Source organism: Ranitomeya imitator, chromosome 10 (genome assembly GCF_032444005.1).
Source record: "Ranitomeya imitator isolate aRanImi1 chromosome 10, aRanImi1.pri, whole genome shotgun sequence".
Taxonomy (NCBI): Eukaryota; Metazoa; Chordata; class Amphibia; order Anura; family Dendrobatidae; genus Ranitomeya; species Ranitomeya imitator.
In genome coordinates, this window is record NC_091291.1 from 108335610 (window position 1) to 108361615 (window position 26006).

General features: G+C 42.1%; 1 protein-coding gene across 2 annotated transcripts in view; it reads left to right on the plus strand.

Annotated features, from left to right (window-relative positions):
* The first annotated feature begins 483 nt into the window (after nt 1-483).
* Nucleotides 484-26006, plus strand: part of SLC45A1 (solute carrier family 45 member 1) — a 31064-nt gene continuing 5541 nt past the window's right edge. Inside the window, exons 1-6 of one of the 2 annotated variants that reach the window (XM_069740989.1) lie at nt 484-719; nt 6619-6716; nt 13693-13785; nt 16770-16994; nt 20288-21018; nt 23078-23231. In XM_069740989.1, the coding sequence (XP_069597090.1) occupies nt 16886-16994; nt 20288-21018; nt 23078-23231 (994 nt within the window). In that variant the 5' untranslated portion in view covers nt 484-719; nt 6619-6716; nt 13693-13785; nt 16770-16885. Of the gene's footprint in view, nt 720-6618; nt 7033-13692; nt 13786-16769; nt 16995-20287; nt 21019-23077; nt 23232-26006 lie in introns of both variants that reach the window. The other variant, XM_069740988.1, reaches the window with a different exon arrangement.

The window sequence follows — 26006 nt, forward strand, 5'->3', positions numbered from 1 at the left end:
GCCCGAGCGATGTTACTTTGTAGCACAGATCTGTTAGGGCCGCAAAACCAAACAACGTTGTTTATGTAGAAAAGTCTTTGTTTCATAGAAAAACTCAAAACAGAAAAGATTTTCTGATACAACAACGCCCTGCTCACGACACTGCACAGCACCTCTCCTGTATATATACACTGCACAGCACCTTTCCCCCTGTATATATACACTGCACAGCACCTTTCCTCCTGTATGTATACACTGCACAGCACCTTTCCTCCTGTATATATACACTGCACAGTACCACTCCTCCTGTCCTGTATATATACACTGCAGAATTTACAATAGCTGTCACTCATGTAAGAAGTGAAATCTGGCATTGTACTATACATTTCTCTGCCATATCTGTGCATCATAAATCGGGTATGTGTTAAAGGGGGGGGCCCACTGAGACTCTTTCGCCCGGGGCCCTCAAAAACCTGGAGCCGGCCCTGACAGTGTTGTGTGTCCAGTACTGCCATCTCCAGCATCTGTGCAGAACAATAGAAGGCACCAGGAGACAGCATGCATCAGACAGGGGAGAGAGGACCAGGGTAGTGATGTCAGAACACACACACCTCCCCCACCTCCAGGAGGAAGAATCCTTGGGTGTAGGGAGGGAGGATGCTGCAGACTCAGCCTGGGTAGCCCTGTCTATTATCCATGCTGCAATCCAGCCTCAGAGAAGAATGTCCTTAATACTACAGGTAACAATCAATGGAAATATCCTACATTTTTGCAAACCTATCCCAGTGCATATAGTAATAGCCATAGGTTAATTTAGATCATAAGTGGTTTTCGGTATGTGCTGCATGCTTTATTGTCCTTATTTTGAGTACATTTCCTTTTGCTGCATTACCATGTGAACATACATGTCTTTTCTCGGATATCTATCTAGCAGGAAATTCCGGCTAATACTATGTATGGATAGCCAGTGATACATATGATTTATAGCAGTAGAGCAGCATAGTCTTCTGAGTCCAGCTAGTCCTGCTACTACTCAAATCTGTCTGTTGTTCATCACGTGCCATTTATCAGCATTTTTATTATAATTATGTTGCTATTGTTGATGTAATTTTACCTGCAGCCGTTTTAAGTTAATTTTTTTATTTGCTTTGGTCTAACCAAGCTCAATGAAGTCCCATATGTTTTTGTGTTTGCTGTCTACTCACAGTCTTTGTTGCTATTTACATCGCTTTTATTGACTTTTTATATTAAGCATTTGATAATAAGACTAAAATACATGATATTATTTTTATTATTATTTATTTTACATGTATAGTTTTTGCATTAGCACAGTCATTACGGCATATTAATGGTACTGTTTAGAAAATCAAGATTATTTTATTTTGGGAAGGGACGGATGAAATGTTACACCAAAGCGTCACCTTTTATTACAGTGGTAAAAGATGCCCGCATCCTCCACCAAATTAAACATCTCTTGAAATGCTAAATATTCCAAATGCTTCTGACAATTATTGATATGAAATATGTATATCTGGTAACAGGCCAGTTAGGATTCCTAATACTTATCCCTCATAGACCAGTGAGGCCTACTTTCCCATATTACAGCTAAGAGCTTGGCTAACCCCTTCTAGCTTTCTGCTGACTCAGCTTGTGGCTAATTGCGATTCTGTCTTCATTTTGTGGTCCCACATCAGAAGCTATATATCGGATTCAGCTTCCATTTGCAGTTTTATCACTTAGCCTCCTGCCAATGTGTTGTCATCGGGGAAATGCAAAAAAAATATAATTTGGTATTAGGAATAAAATGCAGTAAGATACCAGATGCAAAAATTGCATAGTGCCATAAAGTTTATGTTGGATTTAGATGGGCATATACGGGCAGTCGTTAGTCTTTATGAGACTGTGTTTTAAGGTTTTGATTGACTGGTTAGCCTGCAAAGCTAAAATAGGATAACCACCATGTCCATGTACTTAAGGAGCCTGGGGTATGAGCATTTACTCACCAGTGAAGAACTGAGAGAGAATCCACTAGACTGTGACCCTGTGGGACCTATTTGGTAGATATTGTCAGCTGTCTATATTGCATTTAATGTCAGCACGGTGGCTCAATGGTTAACACTGTTGTTTGCGGCGCTGGTGACCTGGTTTCAAATCCCACCAAGGACAACATCTGCAAGGAGTTTGCATGTTCTCCCCATGCTTGCGTGGGTTGCCACTGATACTCCAAAGACATACTGATGGGGGATTTAGATTGTGATGATAATGTATGTAAATCAATGTGGAATATGTTCTATATAAGCAAATAAAATAAACGTGTAGCTTACTTCCTATTGAGTATCTTTTGAAAGAAAGATAGTACACAAGACATTGTGGAACCCTTCGATGTTCAACAATGCTGCCCAGAGATGTATGAATGCGCCGTAGAGAGGGTGGCTCTTAAAATAGTAATAGTATCTGTCACGGGGATACCACAACAGAGTGGGGTCAGACGATCTGGAGAAGGAGGTCATAGAGGCTCAGGTGGTTGCCCTTTCTGACTGTCCTACAGGTAAACTTTTTGTCCCTGTGAACCTCCATCTTCGAATTTTGAGTGAACATCACCACAGATCTTCTTACTTGTCGTTTTTGGTGGCTAGGATGCACCAGGATGTTCGGGATAATGTAGCTGCCTGCAGTATTTGTGCGCATTCTAAGACCAAACATACTTGTCTGTCCGGGGCTCTTCAATTTTTGGCGATTCCCTGTAGACTAGACCATGGACTCATTTGTCTGTAGATTTAATTACAGATTTAATTATTTAATTACCCTTCCAATTGCACTCTCAATCCACCTGAAGACCCTCGACCTGTAACAAATTAAAAATAATAAACCAACAATATCTCATACCTTCCATCGATATGTCCCACGATATAAATCCATCTGAAGGGGTTAAAATATTTTACAGGCAGGAGCTCTGCTATAATGCAGCTGTGCTCGTGCCTGTAAAACCCCGGGGAATGAAGGTAATGTAGGTCAATGACCTGTAGTTACCTTAATTCGCGGTGATGCGCCCTTTGCTGGATGTCCTCATATGAACTCGAGCCTGGGAACTTTTCTGAATATTTTCCCACGCTTGAGGGACATCCAGCAGAGGGCGCATCACCGCGAATGAAGGTAACTACAGGTCATTGACCTACTTTCCATTCATTCGCTGGGGTTTTACAGCCAGGAGCCCAGCTGCATTAGCAGAGCTCCTGGGTGTAAAATTATTTAACCCCTTCAGATGGATTTACAGCGTGGGACGTGACAGATCATCGGAAGGTATGGGATATTGTTGTTTTTTTATTTTTCCTTTTTTACAGAGCGAGGGTCTTCAGGTGGATTAAGAGTCTAATAAAATATTACAACAACCTGTGTCTTTATTTCATTAAAAGACTTTGTAATAATGTGTGTGTGTTTTTTAACCATTTCATACAATTGGATTAATAATGGATAGGTGTCATAATTGACGCCTCTCCATTATTAATCTGGCTTAATGTCACCTTACAATAGCAAGGTGACATTAACCCTTAATTATGCCATATCCCACCGCTACACGGGAATGGGAAGAAAGTGGCCAAGTGCCAGAATAGGCGCATCTTACAGATGTGCCTTTTCTGGGGTGGCTGTGGGCAGATGTTTTTAGCCAGGGGGGGACAATAACCATGGACCCTCTCCAGGCTATTAATATCTGCCCTCAGTCACTGGCTTTACCACTCTGGCGGAGAAAATTGCGCGGGAGCCCACGCCATTTTTTTCCGCGATTTAACCCTTTAATTTAATAGCTACAGCGCCCAAATTTTGCACATACACACTACCAACATTAGTAGTGTGGAATATACAAAAAAATGGGGATATGACATGGTTTACTGTATGTAAACCATGTCTCATATCATGTCGGGCTTAGGAAGGAGAAATGAAAAGCCGGCAATTGAATTACCGGCTTTTGCTATATCGCGCTGAAGTAAATATAAATATATATATATATGTGTCTCAATGACATATATATATATATATATATGTATATATATAAAACGAAACCCGACTTTGGAGCGAAGATCACCGACCGCCGACCCAATCCCACAGTGGGATCGGGTCGGGTTTCACGAAACCCGACTTTGCCAAAAGTCGGCGACTTTTGAAATTGGCCGATCTGTTTCGCTCAACCCTAGTGACAATGACTGTAGGCACAGTTTTTACTCTAATGCTACTCAGGGCAGGTGGTACATCAATAGATAACAGTGGTATTGCAAAAAAATGCAGTTAAGGATTGTTTTTTGAGTGCATTGTGTGATTGCTATGTAATTACGTATATATATATATATATTTGTGGTCTACAATATCAATTTTAAAGTGCAAAGTGCATGTACAGTACTGTGGATCTCTATGGTAAGTGATCTTGGTATTCCTTAGCAAGGACACAAAGCCTTCGTATTTAGAGTAGCTAATATAAATTATTGAGTAAAATATTCTGCATTTAGCAAAGAAAGCATAGAGTTTGAAGGAGAAGAGAGGATGGGCCTATCTCAAAACTCAAAGGGGGTACTTACAAAGTGACATGTGCATGGCTCCTATATGTGTCACACTCCTACCCCGACAGTGTCGTTTCGTATATGAGCTTCTTCCAAAGGGGGCGCTGGAAACTTTTTGATGATATTACAATTTAGTGAGAAGCACTAATTACTGGGGCCTTGAGATCTAGTGCTTAAGTGAAGTGCTATCCTACACATTTGTTGTATTGATTATTTAGAACATATTTGGATGGTTTCATTTGCTCCTCCTTTGTAAGATATTCGATGTATATCTTATGAACAGGTCTATGTAATGTCCCTATTTGTGAGGCATATTGTGCTTTTAAACATCTTTTATTCTTAATAAAAATAACCTTTTAAGGGATTCCTAGGTTTCATTTCCTTATGTTCTAGACCAATGTTTCCCAAACTCCAGTCCTCACGGTCCCAACAGACCAGGTTTTCAGGATTTCCTTAGTATTGCATCGGTGGGAGAACCTGTTGTAATTTCTAATGCCTTGAAAATAATAATTCCACAAATTGTGCAATGCTAAGGAAATCCTGAAATCATGACGTGTTTGGGGCCGTGAGGACTGGAGTTTGGGAAACACTGTTCTAGGCTGTGTGTACATTTCTTGACTTAGGCATTTGTTTTCATTAGTGCTATTTAAGTGCAACCCAGTACATTATATGGAATATTATATTCTTAACCCCTTCACGATCGATGACGCATATTTACATCATCGGCCGTGTCCCTGCCTTTGATGTGGTCTCCGAAGCTGAGCCTGCATCTTTCCCCCCCACTTGATGGCTGATTTAATCAGCCATCAAGAGCCTCTAACAGCCACTGTTAGGTCCATGATCCACCCATAGCTGTTAACCAGTTAAATGCCACTGTCAGTCATTGACAGGAAGCGCATCATTGATCCCGCCCATCGGCACCCTTGTTACTTGACCATGGGGTGGCGATGAGTTGTCATGACTGCCAGGGGTCTGCTCAAGACCTCCGTGCTTGGCATCACGATCCTCCTATGAACGCCGGCTCATGGTCGGCATTCATAGGAAATTGTGAATTTTGCTATACATAGCAGTGCTGAATCTGAAGCCCTGCTATGTGCAGCACAGGCGATCGGATAATCGCAGCTTCAAGTCTACTAAGGGAACTACTGAAGCCAGTAAAAAGTAGAACAACAAAGTTTAAGAAAAAAAAACACACAAAAGTTCAAATCACCCCTCTTTTGCCCCATTAAAAATACAACAGTAAAAAGAAAATGCACATATTTGGTATCACTGCGTTCAGAAATGTCCAATCTATCAAGATCTAAAATAAATTGATCTAGTTGGTAAACGGCGTAACGAGAAAAAATATCAAAACGCCGGAATTACGTTTTTGGGGTCGACACAACACTGCAATAAAAGGCGATCAAAACATCGTATCAAACTGGTATCAATAAAAACATCATCTCAGGGCACAAAAAAATAAGTCGTCACCCGGCCCCAGATCATTACAGATATCGTAAAATGGTGACAAATACAAAAACATTTTTTCGTACAAGTTTCAGAATTTGTTTCACCACCTAAATAAAAAATTATACATGTTTGGTATCTCCATACTCAGACTGACCTGGAAAATCATATTTCCAGGTCAGTTTTAAAATATAGTGTTCATGGTAAATTAAAAAAAAACACAAAACAAATTGTGAAATAGCACTTTTTTTTATAATTTCACCGCTCTTGGATTTTTTTTCATTTTCCAGTATGTTTTAAGATAAAATCTATGGTGCCATTCAAAAGTCCAAAGCGTCCAGCAAAAAAAAACAAGCCCTTATGCAGCTATATTGAAGGAAAAATAAAAAAAAGTTATGGCACTTGGAAGAAGGGCAGGAAAAAGCGAAAAACGGAAAATCGCTTGGCGGAGAAGGACATATTTTGTTGAGTTAAAGAAATTAACATGACTAAATGTTAATCCCTTACAATATAGCAACGGTGTCTGTAATGATTGATATTAATAATGAATATTAAGCATGTACTGTATATATACAGGACAACTTCACAAGTTAAAATGAACTCTTTTGGTGTTTTTTTCTGTAACCAAATTTCTCTTTTACAGAAATAACAAACCAGTCCAACATGTCTTCATCCGTAACACCACCGCCGGCTGAAACCATGCTTCCAAACTTGGTTGCCCAAGAATTCTGGAGGTCGCAGGTGTGTGGCTATTCTTCGTCTGTAACGGGTCATATCAGCCATCGAGCCAACAATTTCAAAAGACATCCAAAGAGAAGAAAGCTAGTCCGGCCTTCACCTCCTCCTCCCCCCAACACCCCGTGTCCACTTGATTTGATTGATTTTGTGGACCTTCATCCTCGGAGATCTTTTATGGAACTCTTGTTTAATGGGTGCATATTATTCGGAATCGAGTTCTGTTATGCAATGGAAACAGCATATGTCACACCGGTTCTACTTCAGATGGGTCTTCCAGATGAGTTCTATAGTATGGTGTGGTTTATCAGCCCCATCTTGGGTAATAATGCATTTTATATGACGTTTTGGTAAAATTTGGGGCATGTGCTTATCATCTGTCACTTTGTGGCCCATTCCATTTATGATGAAATTCCGTCTACCTTTGTTTCTTGGAAAATTGTAAGAAATCCATTATAGTACACTATATGGACAACAATATTGGGACATACAGGAGTATTTATCACCTCCCATTCTAAATCCATAAACATTAATATGGAGATGATCCTCACCTTGCAGCTATCACAGCTTCTACTCTTCTGGGAAAGCTTTCTACAAGATCTTGGAGGCATCTGTGGGAGGTTTTGCCCTTTCGTTGAGATAAACATTTGTGAGGTCAGGCGCTGATGTTGGGGAGCGGTCGAGCTCACAATCTCCGGTCTAGTTCATTTCAAAGGTGTTGGATGGAGTTGAGATCAAAACTTTGTGCAGCGGACATGTTCTTCCACCAAACTCCCACGTTCATGCCTTTGTGGACCCTGCTTTGTGCACTGGGCATAGTCATCGGGAACAGAAAAAGGGCCTTCCCCAAACTATATTCCCCAAAAAGTTGAAAGCTACAATTATCCAAAACATCTTGTATGATAAAGTATTAAGATTTCCCTTCACTTTAACTAAAAGGCCGACCTCCTGAAAAAAAGTCCCATAGCATTAACCCTCCTCCACCAAATATTACAATTTGTACGATGCAGTCAGGTGGTAACGTTCTCCTGGCATTCGCCAAACCCAGACTCGTCCATAAGATGTTAGACAGTGAAGTGCGATCCATCACTGCACAGAGTCCGGTGGTGGCTGCGTTACACCACTACATCCGACGTTTCACATTGTGCTTGGTGATGTAAGGCTGCATGCAGCTGTCTGGCCATGAAGTTTCTGACATACTTTTTTGTGCCAATGTTTACTCTAGATTAAGTTTGGACTCTGCGGTTACGGAGTCAACAAAACATTGCCGAGCCATTTTTTCTTATATGTTAGGAAAAACAGACGTCATGGCGAGGAGACGGATTTTAGCTACGGTAATGAGACAGAATGAAAACCTAAATTAATTAATTAAGAATAAGATGTGTGTCCCAATACTATTGTCCATATAGTGTTTCTATTAACTGATATTATAGGCTGTTACCAATTTGCAAATAGTACATGGGAATTCTACATATCACCGACTGAGTGTTACTATAGCAACAGTTTTCTGTACTTAATCTTTATATTTGGAGCTGTTCATGTGCTATCTATGTAGTCACAGCTCATATGTGCCCATTTAACTAGGGAATAACATATCAAGACAGTAGAATTTTTTCCTCAGCTGTGCAAATATTTGTCTTTCTTACCTTTGCTCTTTCCTCATTATATCCCAAGGTGAGTGTCAAGGAAATACCAACTTAAAAAAAAACATGATTTAATGATACTGTCACTAGATATTTCTGCATATTTGTCTATGTGTGGCCATGTAGTAGTTGTAATGTGAATTGCAACCTGTTAAAGGTTTTCCTGGTATGTTGGGCTACTCTAAGAGAGTCCTTCATCAAATGTAAGAATAGTGTATCTGTCCGATATCATTCATATACCAAGGGCATTTTCACACGATCAGTGGTCCCTTTGGGGCTTAAGTCTGAACGGGGCCGGTTTTAGGCAAAATGGGGACCTAGGCAAAGGTTTAATGCTAACATATTGCACACTACACAGAAGCATTTTTGTTGTATTTACGTGCGCTGAGTTCAGGCCGCTAAACGAGTGTGATCGACACTATTGAAGTCGTTCGATGCTTGTTTCCCGGCCTCTTTACATCAACTGAGAAAGAATGATGGGAACAGAACGATCACTATTAGATTAATCTGTCCCCATACAGTATCATGTTATCAGCAGCTCATCTACAGTTTACACCTGGCGATGTGCTGCTGAGAACAAGGATTTTTATTCCGGCATAAACAGTCCAATCAGTCCAATAGTATAATACACCCCATAGTCCTCCATATATTATAATGTGCACCACAGTCTTCCATATTGTAACATGCACACCCCATAGTCCTCCACATAATAGAATGTGCCCCATAGACCTCCATATAGTATAATACACTCCCCATAGTTCTCTATATAGTATAATACATTCCCCATAGTCCTCCATATAGTATTATACACTCCTCAGTCCTCCATATAGTATAATACACACCCCATAGTCCTCTATATAGTATAATACACTCCCCATAGTCCTCCATATAGTATTATACACTCCTCAGTCCTCCATATAGTATAATACACTCCTCATAGTCCGCCATATAGTATAATATGCTCCTCATAGTCCTCCATATAAAGTACACTGCTCAGTCCTCCATATAGTATAATTCACTCCTCATAGTCCACCATATATTAAAATACACTGCTCAGTCTTCCATATCTATATATATAATTGTCTAAGGGTTTTTCCGTCTGTTTGTCTGTCTGTCTGTCCTGGAAATCCCACGTCCCTGATTGGTCGATGCCACCAGGCCTCGACCAATCAGCGACAAGCACAGTATCGACGTAGAAATCCCGCGTCTCTGATTGGTCGAGGCCGCCAGGCCTCAACCAATCAGCGACGGGCACAGCGACGATGATGTCATAAAGGACGTAGACATCCCGCGTCTGATTGGTCGAGGCCGCCAGGCCTCGACCAATCAGCAACGGGCACAGTATCGACGTAGATGTCATAATGGTTGCCATGGCGACAATGATGTCATAAAGGTTGCCTCAACCAATCAGCAACGGGCACAGTCTGCCGCGAATTCTGGAATCATCATTGTCCATATACTACGGGAACATGCATATTCTAGAATACCCGATGCGTTAGAATCGGGCCACAATCTAGTAGTATAATACACTCCTCATAGTGCGCCATATAGCATAATACACTCATCAGTCTTCCATATAGTATAATACACTGCTAAGTCCTCCATATAGCATAATACACTCCTCAGTCCTCCATATAGTATAATATATGCCTCATAGTCCTCCATATATTAAAATACACTGCTCAGTCCTCCATATAGTATATTACACTCCTCACAGTGCTCCATATAGTATTATGCACCCCTCATAGTCCTCCATATATTAAAATACACTGCTCAGTCCTCCATATAGTATAATACACTCCTCATAGTGCTCCATATAGCATAATACACTCCTCATAGTGCTCCATATAGTATAATGCACTGCTCAGTCCTCCACATAGTATAATACACTCCTCAGTCCTCCATAAAGTATAATACACTGCTCATAGTCCTCCATATATTAAAATACACTGCTCAGTCTTCCATATACAGTAGTATAATACACACCTCATAGTGCTCCATATTGCATAATACACTCCTCATAGTGCTCCATATAGTATAATACACTCCTCAGTCCTCCATATAGTGTAATACACTCCTCATAGTGCTACAAATAGTATAATGTACCGCAGGGCTGCCAGTAGAGATTTTCGGGGCCCCCTTAAGACTCCGCCCAGGCTCCACCCCAGCCCCGCCTCCATGCTACGCCCCTCGAAATGTCCACAGTCCCACCGTTCTCTCTTGGAAAAACTCCACTTCTCACCTATCACACATTAACACTTCCCATCACCAGATCACACATATAGCCGGCAGCTTTTGTTTTGCCAAACGATTTTTTAAGCTGCCACCATAGCAAGGTAGACACTTTTGGCCGGTCCCTACTCTACTGTAACCTATTAAATATTTATTAAAATATGCAATACAATTTAGGTATATTTTTTATTTATTTTTCAATTTTTAAAATGACCAATAATATCACATTCAAAGAACAAATACCGCTACACCATGTCCAGACCACATATTACTACCACAGTGATCGAATAATATCAAATACAGGGAACAAATGCCACAACACCATGACCAGACCACATATTACCACCAATGACCGAATAATATCACATACAAGGAACAAATACCACCGCACCATGACCAGACACCATATTACCACCACATAGTGACCAAATAGCACATACAAGGGACAAATACCGCAACACCATGTCCAGACCACATATTACCACCACATAGTGACTGAATACTACAATACTGAACAGTAATAAAAAATAACATAATACTATCACCATCAGTGCCATTATACACAGGAGATCTGTACTTAGTATGCAGTGTCTGTGTACAGGTAATACAAGGGGACAAGGGAGACTGACAAGGGGACACACGGGGACTAGTGGGCAAGGGAGACTGACACAAGGGAACACAAGAGGACAAATGGGGACTAGTGGGCAAGGGAGACTGACACAAGGGGACAAACGGGGACTAGTGGGCAAGGGAGACTGACACAAGGAGACAAGGGAGACTGACACAAGGGGACAAGGGAGACTGACACAAGAGGACACACGGGGACTAGTGGGCAAGGGAGACTGACACAAGGGGACACAAGAGAACACACAGGAACTAGTGGGCAAGGGAGACTGACACAAGGGCACACATGGGGACTAGTGGGCAAGGGAGACTGGCACAAGGGGACACAAGAGAACACACAGGAACTAGTGGGCAAGGGAGACTGACACAAGTGAACACATGGGGACTAGTGGGCAAGGGAGACTGACACAAGTGAACACATGGGGACTAGTGGGCAAGGGAGACTGACACAAGGTGACACACGGGGACAAGGGACACAAGCACAAGGGGACTCATGGGGACTAGGAGGAAGGGGAGAAGGGCACAAGGGGACACACTGGGACTAGGGTGCAAGGGAGACAGGCACAAGAGGACACAAGGGGACTCCAAGGGCAGAGTAGATAGGGACGCACAGGGAGAAGGGGCTGCAAGGGGATAGGGGAAGATGGGGGAGAGACATAGGAGCAGAGAAGAAGGGGGCAGAGGGATTACGAGAACAGGTTAGATGGGGACACACGGTTAGAAAGGGGACAAGAGAGACAGGGTAACAAGGGGATGCAGGGGAGACTTGAGAGCAGGGCAGATGGGTCACCCAGGGATAAGCGGTAGGGAATGCATGGGGGGTGCAGGATGACTCAGGGCATGGGAGATGGGGAGCATTGGGGGACAAGGGGAGAAGGGAAAAGGCACATACGGGGGCCCGGAGGAGCACAATGACCTGAACCTGGCAACATACGAGGACATCGGGCACGGGAGAGCAGAAAGCAAGGGCAGAGCATGGAGGAAATGGGGCTGTGTCACAGGGGGCCGTGGACGCTGGAGGCCGAGAACAGCGACACATGGGCAACAGACACATCTCACTACCGCTGGTCCCGTACATCTCCATGTTCATATCCAAATCCTCCAGATAGCTGAGCCACTGCAGCTTCCCCCTCCTGGGCAGCTATGCCCATGCACCCCCCACCAGCTCTGAAGCCGCCTGTTCCCAGTCCCAGCATTCGCCACAGGCTCCGCCAATATGCTGGCTGCCATCACCTATGCTGATGCTGCACTGCCTGGGCCCAGCACACAGCGGTGCACGATGAAGTGACGTCATCGCGCACCCGCAGTGTCAGAGACAGAGGGGAACGATGGGAGTGGGAGTGGCTATGAACTGTTCAATGCGGCGGCGAGGTAAGTCAGCGCTGGCGGCAGGCGAGCCCACTGACCCACGGGCTCCACAGCAGCTGCGTGATGTGCCGCTATTAGCGGCACGCCACTGACTGGGGGCCCCTGGGGGAGCAGGGGCTCTAGGCAGCTGCCTGGTCTGCCTGCCGCTAACATCGGCCCTGAGTCCGAATCACTCCCGCAAAATCGTATTCAGCGTATGGCCATTGACTATAATGTTGCAGATGGAGTCAGGGTGGTCTGTCGTACATTATTTTTGGGTCTCTATGCCCACTGTAGACAGACTACGTCTGGGTGTCCGCCTCCAGTAGGTGTTTACACCTGAAAATGATGCACGACAGACCATGGTGACTCCGTCTTCAGCATTATAGTCAATGGCCCCATCACCACATAGGCTCAAATCCCATTCTATGTGGGGTTCGGGGAGAACGCAGTGTGAAAGCCCCCTAAGGCAGGACAGATCCTGATTTGGAGCCCCTGGCTCTATTTTGGCACTACGTTTCTCTGTATTGTGCCTATATGCTACATCGTGGTCTTCTCTAGAAGCAATGCATGGAACATGGTACACTTTGTCTATCACCTTAGCAGAAAACAGGAAAAGTCGTGTATGAAATGAAACATATGCAGAGGCAGCAGTTTAGGCCCACTGACTGCTATGGGTGCCTTATTACAGCATTGTAGTCCTTAGAAACTGCACTGAGCCATAATACTGCAGTGTGCATTGGGCTTTAATGTATGTATATTCAATGGGCAGTGATGGTTTGTTTCTCTTCTTGGGCATCACTATCTCTCTATGTGTCCTAAATCTAAAAAAAAAAGCTGTAGTGCAAAATCCCCAAACATTTGGATTTTTAACAAATGAATTAAAAAAGCTGAACATTTCATATAATTTATATATGGATTATAAAGGGTGTATTATGGTTCTTATTATACTTTGTTAAGTATATTATGTCTCAGGATAGCCTCCTGATTGAACTAAAAATCTTTTTTGGCGTAGAAAAGAAAAATGCACAGTCCTGGTAAGCAATAGAACAGTTCAGTGAAACACATGTTATAAGGCAGCTTATATTTACTTCCAAAGTTTGTATTGAGTAAATTGTTTTTTTCTTCTCCTTAAGGGTTTCTGCTCCAGCCATTGCTGGGAGCATGGAGTGACACCTGCACTTCCAGATTTGGCAGGAGGAGGCCATTTATACTTGTCCTTGCAATAGGTATGTGCTCAAAGTACCTGATACTTAAAGGGGACCTATGACCAGGTCATAAGTGGGCAGTTTTCCTGTTATTTTATTCTCACTTCTTCCCTAAGTATACAGTTTTTTTTTGTGTTTTTAAATTCCGTCATATGGTACCAGAGATATGGGCATTATTATTTAGTGTTTTTAATCATGGTCAAGCGGGTGTGGCTCACAAGATTCCTCGGGGGAGTGTCTTTGGGCTGCTCTGTGAGCCACGCCCCTTGTGAATATCTTAAAAAGGAGCACTAAATAAAAATGCCCATATTTCTGGAACTGTATGGCGGAATTAAAAAAAAAGAAAAACTATGGCATACTCAAGAGATCAGCGGGAATAATATAAGGGCAAAACCTATCTACGTTTGACCTGTTTACTGAGGTTATAATGGGATAAAATATAACTATGTTTACAAAATAGAGAACAAATGCCGCTTTGTGACATATTGGGTACAAGCCTCTGGACACTGAGTAATGTAGAGTAATAAAGTAGGCAGCACTCTAGAATCTATCTATCTAGCCTTTTAAATTACCGTAAATGTCGAGAGTGGCCATACAAATTTAATTATCGACAAATGAACTTGTTCATTTTGTTTATGTCCAGGGGACAATCTCATTTCTGTGAAGGTGTCCCAACTTTACCCCAACATGTACTGACTTTCCCCCAGCAACACATGTCAGGGGAAGATGGATGGCACTGCTCTTTTTCCACATGCCCCATCCTTTTATTTTTAGGGAAGAGAGGTATTAACAGAACATGTGTGCTCTCATTCAGCAGATCAGACTTTTTCAGCTTTCTTTAACCCCTTAAGGCTTCAAAAGCCACCAAGCAATTAAAAAGTTAAAAGAAGTGACCTGACCATTCTTCAGGTAGCGATATACTGTATATATTTATATTGTAGGGATGTTAGTCACTTGGGTGCGTGGAGGCAAATCATGAAGCATTTACATTTTAATGTCCAGGCTGGTTTATTACTGCTTCATAAACCATGCCACAAGCAAAGGAAAAATAAACAGCCTTCAGTGCAGGCAAAACAAAGAAAACAGTTCCTTTGCTAAAGTCTCTTCTAAGCCAGTGCTGGTCACACAGGCTGGATTGGGTCCAGCACACCGGTTCGGTCTGGACCACACAGGAGGTGTTCTCCCTCCACACACAACCATGTGCCAAACAACAGACTCCATTTTAACATGTTAACCAGTTAACCACAATCAGTGTTGAGGTATGTGAGCAGCCAGACCTGCCCATCTCTAGGGCAGTCTGTAAAACATGGCCCAGAAGCCTCTTAGTTAAATGTGCAGTAGAGCAATATTCCAGGCTTACATCACAGATGACAACCACCTCTGTGATGCACACCTCCCATCAACTATGTATCGGTAGTTGCCTTACAATGTATATATATATATATCTTTTTTATGAAAATGAAGAAACCAGCAGCAGAAGACATAGCAAAAACAACAAAAAAGATGACAAAGAAGATGTTTCAGGAAATACACTGACTGAACTGTCTTCTGCATCAACATCCTCAATGGGCACTCTGGCATCTAAAAGACGCTGTGTGCACCTTATAGGGCCTTGTTCTGGCAATATACATACAGTATCTTACTTCATGCGATGAGTGTTTAGATATCGTTTATGATATACACATTCGTTTTGGCATATGCAAATACATATGTCACACAAAATGAATAATTCAGAAATCATTTGTTGCTATAATTTTTTATGCGTCCATTATCCTTTACGAAAAAAAAAAAGAAATTAAAGAGAAAATCTTAAAGGAAATGTCCAGCTTTGCAACCGTTTTTGTTTTCCTCACTTTTTTTATCAAAACTATAGGCCCGATTCATCAAAGCTCTGTTGCGCCAGTATTCTATCATAAAAAGCTTTGAGAAGTCACATAATTGGGGCACAACTGGAGGATGCTAAAATATGTGCGTTCTGGCTTTGTCAGAGCCGGGGCGGCATGGAGGCGTGGTGACTGCCGCTCGTTCATTCGATACGCCTCAAATCTTACTGCAGCAGAGACTGGGGTAAGATTAGTGGCTCGGCGCAGATGGGTGAACGACATTAGTCCCACGCATACACCTGTTCATCAATAAACAGTGAACCAACGCGCTTCTGTGTTTGCATTGTTTGCAATCACATGCAAAACAAATGCATAGCTCCTGGGCCCTTACCCCCTTAATGGGATTGTTTTAATTTATTTTTCCCTTCCTGCAAGCATTTGATACTGAAGATCATGTTTTGCGATTGAGTTTCATTAGAATTGTTGCACTGTTTGCCTCCTGTAGTTTCTGCACTGCACCATCTATTGCTGGCTGCAGAATGAGTTAACTGAGAATCTATCAGTGAACCTGTTCTCATGGTCAAATGGGAGCGTTTGAAACTTTTTCTTTCAGTTGATTTATGACCACAAACCACAACAAAATTGAATGTGCAGAGAAACAAAGGACCTGTAAAAGCCAACATTTATAACTACTAACCCTCAAATGCAAAACTTTTTTTTTCAAACATAGTATAAAGTTTTAAAAAAATGGCCCCAAAGGTGGACAGAACCATTCAATCATCCTGGAACTTCTAGAAAAAATACATGTAAAGCATTTGTTTCCTACAACACGACCATTGTGGTTTCGATGTCTTGAGGAACATCTTCAGATGAAGATTTAGAGCAGTAACTAGAGATCAGTGACTATCCTTATCTGCTTCTGGGAAATGGTGGTCATTTGGGTAGCGACTACCAGGTTTTTTGGGGGACTGCGAAATAGTAAATGTGTTACCACATTGTTATTCTTGAATCTCAAAAAGCCAAATGAGATACAATAGTGGTCATATTAGATGTCCTCCAACTCCTCCGATCCCGATCACTGGCTAGTTACTGGTGTTTTATTCTTCAGTCTATGGTCCTAGATTTTAGAGACTCTTCCTTCTATGGTTTTGGTCGATTACATGATGTTTCCTTTGTTCCCAGGCGCCTTATTTGGTCTAACGCTTCTCCTCAATGGTAGAGACATAGGGTTGTCTGTGGCCGATACTAGCAACGATCATAAATGGGGCCTCATTCTGACCATCTGTGGGGTGGTCCTCATGGATTTCAGCGCCGACTCTGCCGATAATCCTAGTCATGCCTATATGATGGATGTGTGCAGCCCAGAAGATCAAGACCGGGGACTGAACCTTCATGCTCTGCTAGGAGGTAATTGCTAACCAAATGCCTAAAATGGATCGGTCAGTACTCCCGTCTGTTTAAAGGGAACCCGTCAGGTGATACATACGGCGCGAACTGTGGGCAGCATGTATCAGCCCAAGGCTGTGCGATCACTGCCATGGACGTCTTACTCTGAAACACTGCGACGTTTCAAAGAAAAAACATAGTTTTAATAGCCGCTGGAGACCGAGCCGCCCTATTGACTAGTCATACAGGCGGGTCCCCTGCAGCTTCTCCCCGCCCCCTGGAAGTGACTGACGAGCCTCTCCCTTTCCCATGGTTTGGGCAGCATGTATCACCTGATCGATCCCCCTTAAGAGGGTCATCCAGTAGAAAACCTCTACTCTACGAGGGAACTGTGAGTTAATAAAAGGGGGTTTCTCTATTTGGAGCACAATTAAAAAGAACATCTCTCAGTCTGGAGGATCTATCTTGTCCGGCAGTGGAGACAGCCCATTGATGTAAAGGGAATCTGTCACCAGTTTTTTGCAACCCATCTGAGAGCGGCATAATGTAGAGGCCGAGACCCTGATTCCATCAATTTATCACTTACTGGGCTGCTTGCTGTAGTTTTGATAAAATCACTGTTTTATCAGCAAGAGATAAACTATCACCAGAGGACTACTAAACCTGCTGCCATATAGTCCTCCATGTTCATGATCTCTGTAGATCCCCACCTCCAGCACTGACTGGCAGCTTTCTGCCTATGCACAGTGTATATCAGTGTTCAACATTCAGAGAACTGCTAGATCTGCAGCAGAGAAAATTATGATTTAAAAAAAAAAATGCAGCAAGCAGCCCAGTAAGTGACACATCACTGGAATCAGGGTCCCTGCCCTTACATCATACCGCTCCCGGGTGGTGTAGCAAAAACCTGATAACGGACTCCCTTTAAATAGACACTGTGACTTTGCTGTTCTGCTGCTATTGCTCCTTGAAATTGATGACTAGGTTGACCAGATTCTGTTAGTCCTTTCCTTGTCATACTGTAACGTGATCGTAAAGGTGAATCTTATAATTGTGATTATATTTTATCCAGGGAAATCACAATTAGTCATCAATCTTTTAAAAAATTTCAGCCAAAAGCATTAGATAATAGCAGAACAGTTCGGCATGTCACGGTTTGCAAAATCTACCGCGGCTGCCACTGAGTTTCTAAAAAATTCCCGACCTTCACATGATAAAAAAAGGGCACAACAACGAATTTGCACATCCTCATCAATAACATGAAGTGGACAATTAACCAGTTGTTATTGATGCTGCTGATTAGGCTGAGATATCACGCAATTAAAGCTTAGACACCAAATTAATTGGATAGCTTTAGAGCCACTCCACTCGTAAATCCGTAATTAAGCATGTAGAATAGTGAATTGCAAACTGAATGGCGACTGTCAGCCTAACTAGGGCTCAGGCAGATATCCGAGGAACTCAGACCGAGCACTGCCCTGATGAAGGTCTCCCAGCCTAAACTGGACAGTCTCATGGTGCTGATGAGTGCGGGTCAAGAGTCATCCCAGACATAGATCTTTAAAGAAGTATTCCCTCGTAGTCCACGCCTAAGGATTGATGCAGAAGTCTGTGAAACTCAGTCCGAGCTGTCTGATGGTCTTTTGACCTCCATTTGACAGCCACATAGGCATATATGAGACCGTCAAGTTCAGGTTGGGAGACTTGCGGACAGTCCATTCACAGCGGTCCGTTCTCAGACCAAGCTTCACGGACCCGCTGAGACATATTTTCGCTTGGATATTGCCTTTGGTGCTGAATTTTAATAAGGTTATCCAGTACTATACAGCTCTGGCAGAAATTAAGAGACCACTGCAAAATGTTCAGTTTGTCTGATTTTTCTCTTTCTAGGTATATTTTTCAGTAAAATGTAAATTGTTCTTTCAGTCTATAAACTTCTGACAACACGTCTCCGAATTTCCAAGCAATACATTTTGCAATTTGTTTTTTCTGACAAAGAAAAATGGTCACAATTAAAAACCCGCCAGTGCTTTCAGACCTCAAATAATGCAAAGAAAACAACTTCATAATTATTTAGAAACAACAATACTAATGTTTTAACTCAGGAAGGAAGTTCAGAAATCAATATTTTGTGGAATAACCATGATTTTTAATCACAGCTTTCATGCGTCTTGGCATGCTTTCCACCAATCTTTCACACTGCTTCTGGCGCAAAAAATGTAAGCAGTTTTTCTTTGTGTGATGGCTTGTGACTATCCATCATCCTCTTGATTACATTCCAGAGGTTTTCAATGGGGTTCAGGTCTGGAGATTGGGCTGCCCATGACAGGGTTTTGATGTGGTGGTCTCTTAATTTTTGTCAGATCTCTATATATTTTTTTTACTACAGCCTAAAAACTAACACACAAGCAGTTGTTAACTACCTGCCTGTTGTGCCTGACACTAATTTCTACCGGCATAGGGAAGTCACTGACCGCTCCTGCCAGCGATTCAGCAGCGTCCTCTGACGTCACGTCAACAGAACAGTGGATTCTCTTCCATTCACTGCTGTCTTACCAACTGACAGCTGGCTCCCCACAGTTATGCAGCGGAGAGCCGGCTGTCAATCAGTGTGACATCGGCAGTCACGCCCCGTCAACAGTGCAGCCTGAAGAAGAGCTGCTCTGTTAATATGGATCAGCTGATTTACCATCAGGAGCTGTCGGTGACTACTTTGAGACACCGGGTAGAACAGGCAGGTAGTTGCCTCTGTTAGCAAATACCTGCCTGTTAGGTTTTTTTTAGGCCCATAGTAAAAAAAAATAGTCCTGGACAAGCGTTTTAATTATACAGCATTTCAATTCCTTTAGGAAATTTTCACTCTGAACTTCACCGCTTTCAATATACAGAGGTAAAATCCTCAGCAAAGTCTTTATATAAAACATGGATTTTGCTGCAAATTTGAGACCAAATCCACCACTGGACTTGAGTTGGTTTTTCCCAAGACGTGTGCACGTGTCATTAATGTCCAACTTTGCAACCAAACGTTTTAGCGTTCTAAAGCATTTATAATGAAAAATATCAGTGCACCAAATTGGTGAATGCCCCAAATGACAACTATTAAGAATTCGGGAACGGATGTGACCGTATTTTGGCTTTTTTTGTAATCTGTAACTATGGAGATACTTGGGTCTGTATTGAAGATTTATAATCAAGACTTTTTGCAGAGTTTATTTTTCATTATGAAAACCTAAATTTTCTCTTAAAAACTTGATGGAAGAGAACAAATCGAGGATTATATTACTTCGTTTGTCATTAATGTTTTATTCTCGTAGGTCTTGGCGGTGGATTTGGTTATGTGGTTGGTGGCATTAACTGGAACAAGACAAAATTTGGGAAAGCAATGGGAGGACAGTTACGAGTCATCTATACCTTCACGTCTATAACTCTGGCGATCACCACCGTCTTGACGTTGATTAGTATTCCTGAGAGACCTCTTCCATCCTTCAGCAAAAAGAAGGTGATGAAAAGCCCGAGCCTCCCTCTTCCCCCTTCACCACCAGTGTTTTTTGAAGAACAGGAAAATCAATCCGTCCCATCACAAAATTCCAACAATTTGTATGCCAGCTTCACCAGCCCAATCTCACCCCTCAGTCCTCTCACGCCGAAGTATGGCAGCCTGATCAGCCGGGACAATTCCTTAACGGGGATCAATGAATTTGCTTCCTCCTTTGGCACCACCAACATTGACAGTGTTCTCATTGACTGCTTCACTGGAGGACATGAGGGCTTCTCCTCAACACCTGGAAGTTTACCAAGACAAGCCAGTAGTCTTCCCCGAGTACCTGAAAGTCTTTACAACGGTGGAAACAGAAGTCTGGGTTCTGCCGACAGCTTGACAAGTCCTGGCGCAGACAGAAATAGTCTGAGAGTTGGATCCCTTGATGCACCAAAGGCTAGATCATCAGGAATCCTTAAAAGACCGCAGTCATTAGCTATTCCAGACATAGTAACAGGGACGTGCCCCGAGAGCAGCCGGAGGCGAAACGTAACATTTAGTCAACAGGTAAAATGGATAAGAACATGACTGTATTATTCATTCTTCTGCTAAAATGTTTTATAGAGCAGGGGTGTCAAACAGGTCATGTTTTCAGGATTTCCTTGTACTGCACAGGTGATAATTTAATCACTTACACAAATAATGAGTTGGTGATTAAATTATCACCTGTGCAGTACAAGGAAATCCTGAAAACATGACCTGTTTGCAGCCCTCGAGGAATGCAGTTTGACACCCCTGTTATAGAGGATGTGTCCAGATTAGAAAAACATGTCTGCCTACTGTTAAAAACAGCGCCACACCTGACCACAGGTTGCGTATGGTAATGCAGCCTAACCTCATTCCCTTAGCTGTGGTGCAATGCCAGATAGAACCCAAAGATAGGTGTAATGCATTTTTGGAAGAGAGCAGCCATATTTTATCCAATCCTGCACAATTGTTTATGCCAGTGGCAAAATTATGTACTGTAAATTACCGTAGTGGATTTAGTTAATTAAAACATGGGTTATTTTAGACAATGTCCAATTGAAAGCTTAGATAATTGATCGACATAAGTTGGAGGAGTGACTATTTTTTGTTTTATATGTTGTGGCTAAGTATCAAGTCACAGTCACTTTGATAAACTGACATGCAGAGGGCAAATGGTTAAATAAAGACTTGATAAATACTGAGAAAAATGGCGGATACACCAGTCTCACGGCAGTTAAGTCACTCTTTGGCTTTGTTCACACGACTGCACTTTCGGTCAGAGAGCTGTCCATGAAAAAAACTGAAAAAAAAAAATAATAAGATTACACCTGGCAGTGCACCAGTGTTGCTCCTCCATACTCTGAGCTACTTCCTTTCCCGGCGGTGGGGTCTAGTGAGTGCGGCAGCCAGTCTGTGGCCACTGATTGGCTGCAGCGCCCATATGATGCCCCCTAGACAAAATTTCTGCAACGTATAAATGATATTGCTTGCTACTGTACTACAAAGTAATTTTTTTCATGTGCAATTCTGCAGGGAACAATCCCACAAAATCTGTCCCATGTGTATTTGTAATTATCGCATGACAATCAAAATCGAACAAGTAGTAATCCGATCCTTGTTTCCCCTGATGAATGTCTGGTTCCATAGATATTACCTAGTCAGGAGGGAACACCGACAAATCTACTGTCTATGGTTGGATTTTCTTTTATTCTCCAAGGCTTTATAATTTTTTGAAGGTTCCTTAAAGGGGTGGTCCAGGCTCAAGCTACAAGTCTACAGTCACTCTATGCACTGCAGACTTGTGAATACGCACATCGTGCATACTTGTATAAGCAGCGCTTATCCAGTTGAAATGTGGCCGGGAGTATGCTTATCAAATATTTGCAGTCACATAACCACTGACACCAGCACCAGAGAATCCTGACAGTGCGAACTGTGCACGATGTGAAGATTCACAAGTCTGCAGTCGCATAGAGTGATTGCAGACTTGTAGCTTAAGACTGGGCAACCCCTTTAAAGAAGACCTGTCACCAGATCATAAGTGTCCAGTTTTTGCTCTTATCTTATTCCGGCTTCTCCCGTGAGTATTTAATTTTTTAATCTTTTTAAAATCCGCCATACTGATCCAGATATATGGCCCTTTTTAGTTAGTGCTACTTTTTATGACCCCTACCGAAGGGGCATAGATCACAGATCCTCTGGGGTGTGTCTTTAGGCTTCTCTGCATAATTACCCTATTAGCCCCGTCCCCTTAGTAAAGACCATTAAAAAGTAGCACTAAATAACAAGGCCCATATTTGTGGAATCATGGTGGATTTAGACAATAAAACAAAACTGAATATTCAGGGGAGAAATGGGCATAAAATAAGAGCTGGACATTTATGACTTGATGACCGGACCTCTATAATAAAAATTTCAAAATTAAGCCATTTTGCAATCTTTCTTAATGTTCCGGAGGGACATTTTTTTTCTAGCTTTTTGGCAGGGAATATTTCTGTTCAGTTTTGGTTGACACTTGTGCATGACTTAATGTTACATGGTTTGATTTCTAGGTGTTTCTCACTGTATTGTATGCTGATATGGAGTTCTTATGGTGCAGGTGGCTAACATATTGCTGAACGGAGTAAAGTATGAAAGTGAACTTAATGGATCAACTGAGCTTTCCAATCGACCGCTTTCAATGAAACTCCTGTGTTCATCCATCTGCCTCATGCCTAAGGCTCTGCGTAACCTGTGCATCAATCACTTCCTAGGTAAATTATGCAAACTGGGAAGATTAAAGAACTTGTTTGTAGGATTTCCTAGATAAAGCTTTGTTTTTTTCATATACTATGGGGCATTCTTATCAATTTTATCTATTACTTACATAGTGCAAACTAAAGACAATGGGGGGGAATTTATCACCCGCCACATGCCAGTTTTCAGAACAAAAAAGGTCACAAATTATGGACCATGCTATATTATGATTTTTGGCATTTTCACCTTTTCCACTGCTCACATTGGTTTTATAGAAAGTGAACAGAGCTTAGCGACTTGGTTTGGCTAACAAATTTACTATGATGTGTGCCAGTTTTGTAGTTGAAATTTGCACCTGCTCACAGCTAGTGTACATTTTCTTTTTTGGAGCCCAAATACAGTGGGGCAAAAAAGTATTTAGTCAGTCAGCAATAGTGCAAGTTCCACCACTTAAAAAGATGAGAGGCGTCTGTAATTTACATCATAGGTAGACCTCAACTATGGGAGAAAAACTGAGAAAAAAAAATCCAGAAAATCACATTGTCTGTTTTTTTAACATTTTATTTGCATATTATGGTGGAAAATAAGTATTTGGTCAGAAACAAACAATCAAGATTTCTGGCTCTCACAGACCTGTAACTTCTTCTTTAAGAGTCTCCTCTTTCCTGCACTCATTACCTGTAGTAATGGCACCTGTTTAAACTTGTTATCAGTATAAAAAGACACCTGTGCACACCCTCAAACAGTCTGACTCCAAACTCCACTATGGTGAAGACCAAAGAGCTGTCAAAGGACACCAGAAACAAAATTGTAGCCCTGCACCAGGCTGGGAAGACTGAATCTGCAATAGCCAACCAGCTTGGAGTGAAGAAATCAACAGTGGGAGCAATAATTAGAAAATGGAAGACATACAAGACCACTGATAATCTCCCTCGATCTGGGGCTCCACGCAAATTCCCACCCCGTGGGGTCAGAATGATCACAAGAACGGTGAGCAAAAATCCCAGAACCACGCGGGGGATCTAGTGAATGAACTGCAGAGAGCTGGGACCAATGTAACAAGGCCTACCATAAGTAACACACTACGCCACCATGGACTCAGATCCTGCAGTGCCAGACGTGTCCCACTGCTTAAGCCAGTACATGTCCGGGCCCGTCTGAAGTTTGCTAGAGAGCATTTGGATGATCCAGAGGAGTTTTGGGAGAATGTCCTATGGTCTGATGAAACCAAACTGGAACTGTTTGGTAGAAACACAACTTGTCGTGTTTGGAGGAAAAAGAATACTGAGTTGCATCCATCAAACACCATACCTACTGTAAAGCATGGTGGTGGAAACATCATGCTTTGGGGCTGTTTCTCTGCAAAGGGGCCAGGACGACTGATCCGGGTACATGAAAGAATGAATGGGGCCATGTATTGTGAGATTTTGAGTGCAAACCTCCTTCCATCAGCAAGGGCATTGAAGATGAAACGTGGCTGGGTCTTTCAACATGACAATGATCCAAAGCACACCGCCAGGGCAAACGAAGGAGTGGCTTCGTAAGAAGCATTTCAAGGTCCTGGAGTGGCCTAGCCAGTCTCCAGATCTCAACCCTATAGAAAACCTTTGGAGGAAGTTGAAAGTCCGTGTTGCCAAGCGAAAAGCCAAAAACATCACTGCTCTAGAGGAGATCTGCATGGAGGAATGGGCCAACATACCAACAACAGTGTGTGGCAACCTTGTGAAGACTTACAGAAAACGTTTGACCTCTGTCATTGCCAACAAAGGATATATTACAAAGTATTGAGATGAAATTTTGTTTCTGACCAAATACTTATTTTCAACCATAATATGCAAATAAAATGTTAAAAAAACAGACAATGTGATTTTCTGGATTTTTTTTTCTCAGTTTGTCTCCCATAGTTGAGGTCTACCTATGATGTAAATTACAGACGCCTCTCATCTTTTTAAGTGGTGGAACTTGCACTATTGCTGACTGACTAAATACTTTTTTGCCCCACTGTATGTGCCAGATTTACGAGGCATATTAAACTTGATAACTCCCCCCACACTCCAGATTTATCATTCATTATGATTAAATCTGGTATATTTTTAAACTATCCAGTCTAAGTTTACACCACCTAATAGCTTATTTTGTACCTGAAATTTGCATCAAAATTTTGGTTCACTTTTTTTCACTGCTACGTAGACTATGCCCCCAATGACACCTCTACTCAGTGAGACCCTTCCCTTTTGTCCAGCAAGGTACAGATACTGTCTAAGGCTGGTACTGAATGGGGGGGCCCCACTATTATGACCCTTTGCTATGGGGTTCCCTTTCTAAAGTTGTACTCCTCAGTCCATTAGTAGTCTATTAGTCCACCATTGACCAAGCTTGTTTTTAGCTCGGTGGGGCCTCCAACCAGGACCAAAACCAACATTGAAAATTCAAATTTACCAAAACTGCGGGTTAGTGATAAAAACTTGATCTTTACTCCATATTAGTTAAAACAGGAAGAAAGCAGGCAATGTTTTGCCCAGAATTTCTGAAGCCTAAAATCTGTATGTTTTTAGGCTCAAGAAAGGCCAGTTTTTTGTACTTCTTTAACACTTGAGGAATAGTATATAAAATAATGTAGCGGCGCTAGTGACACAGCATAAAAAAGCAGCAAGTTACCCCCTTACCACATAGGGGGAAACAGAGGGAATAATATATGAATGATAAAACAATTAATCAAACTTGCGCTAAGAAATGCATGCAGATGAACCAAAAATATATATTGATAATTTACCTGGTGGGGAGGAGATAGC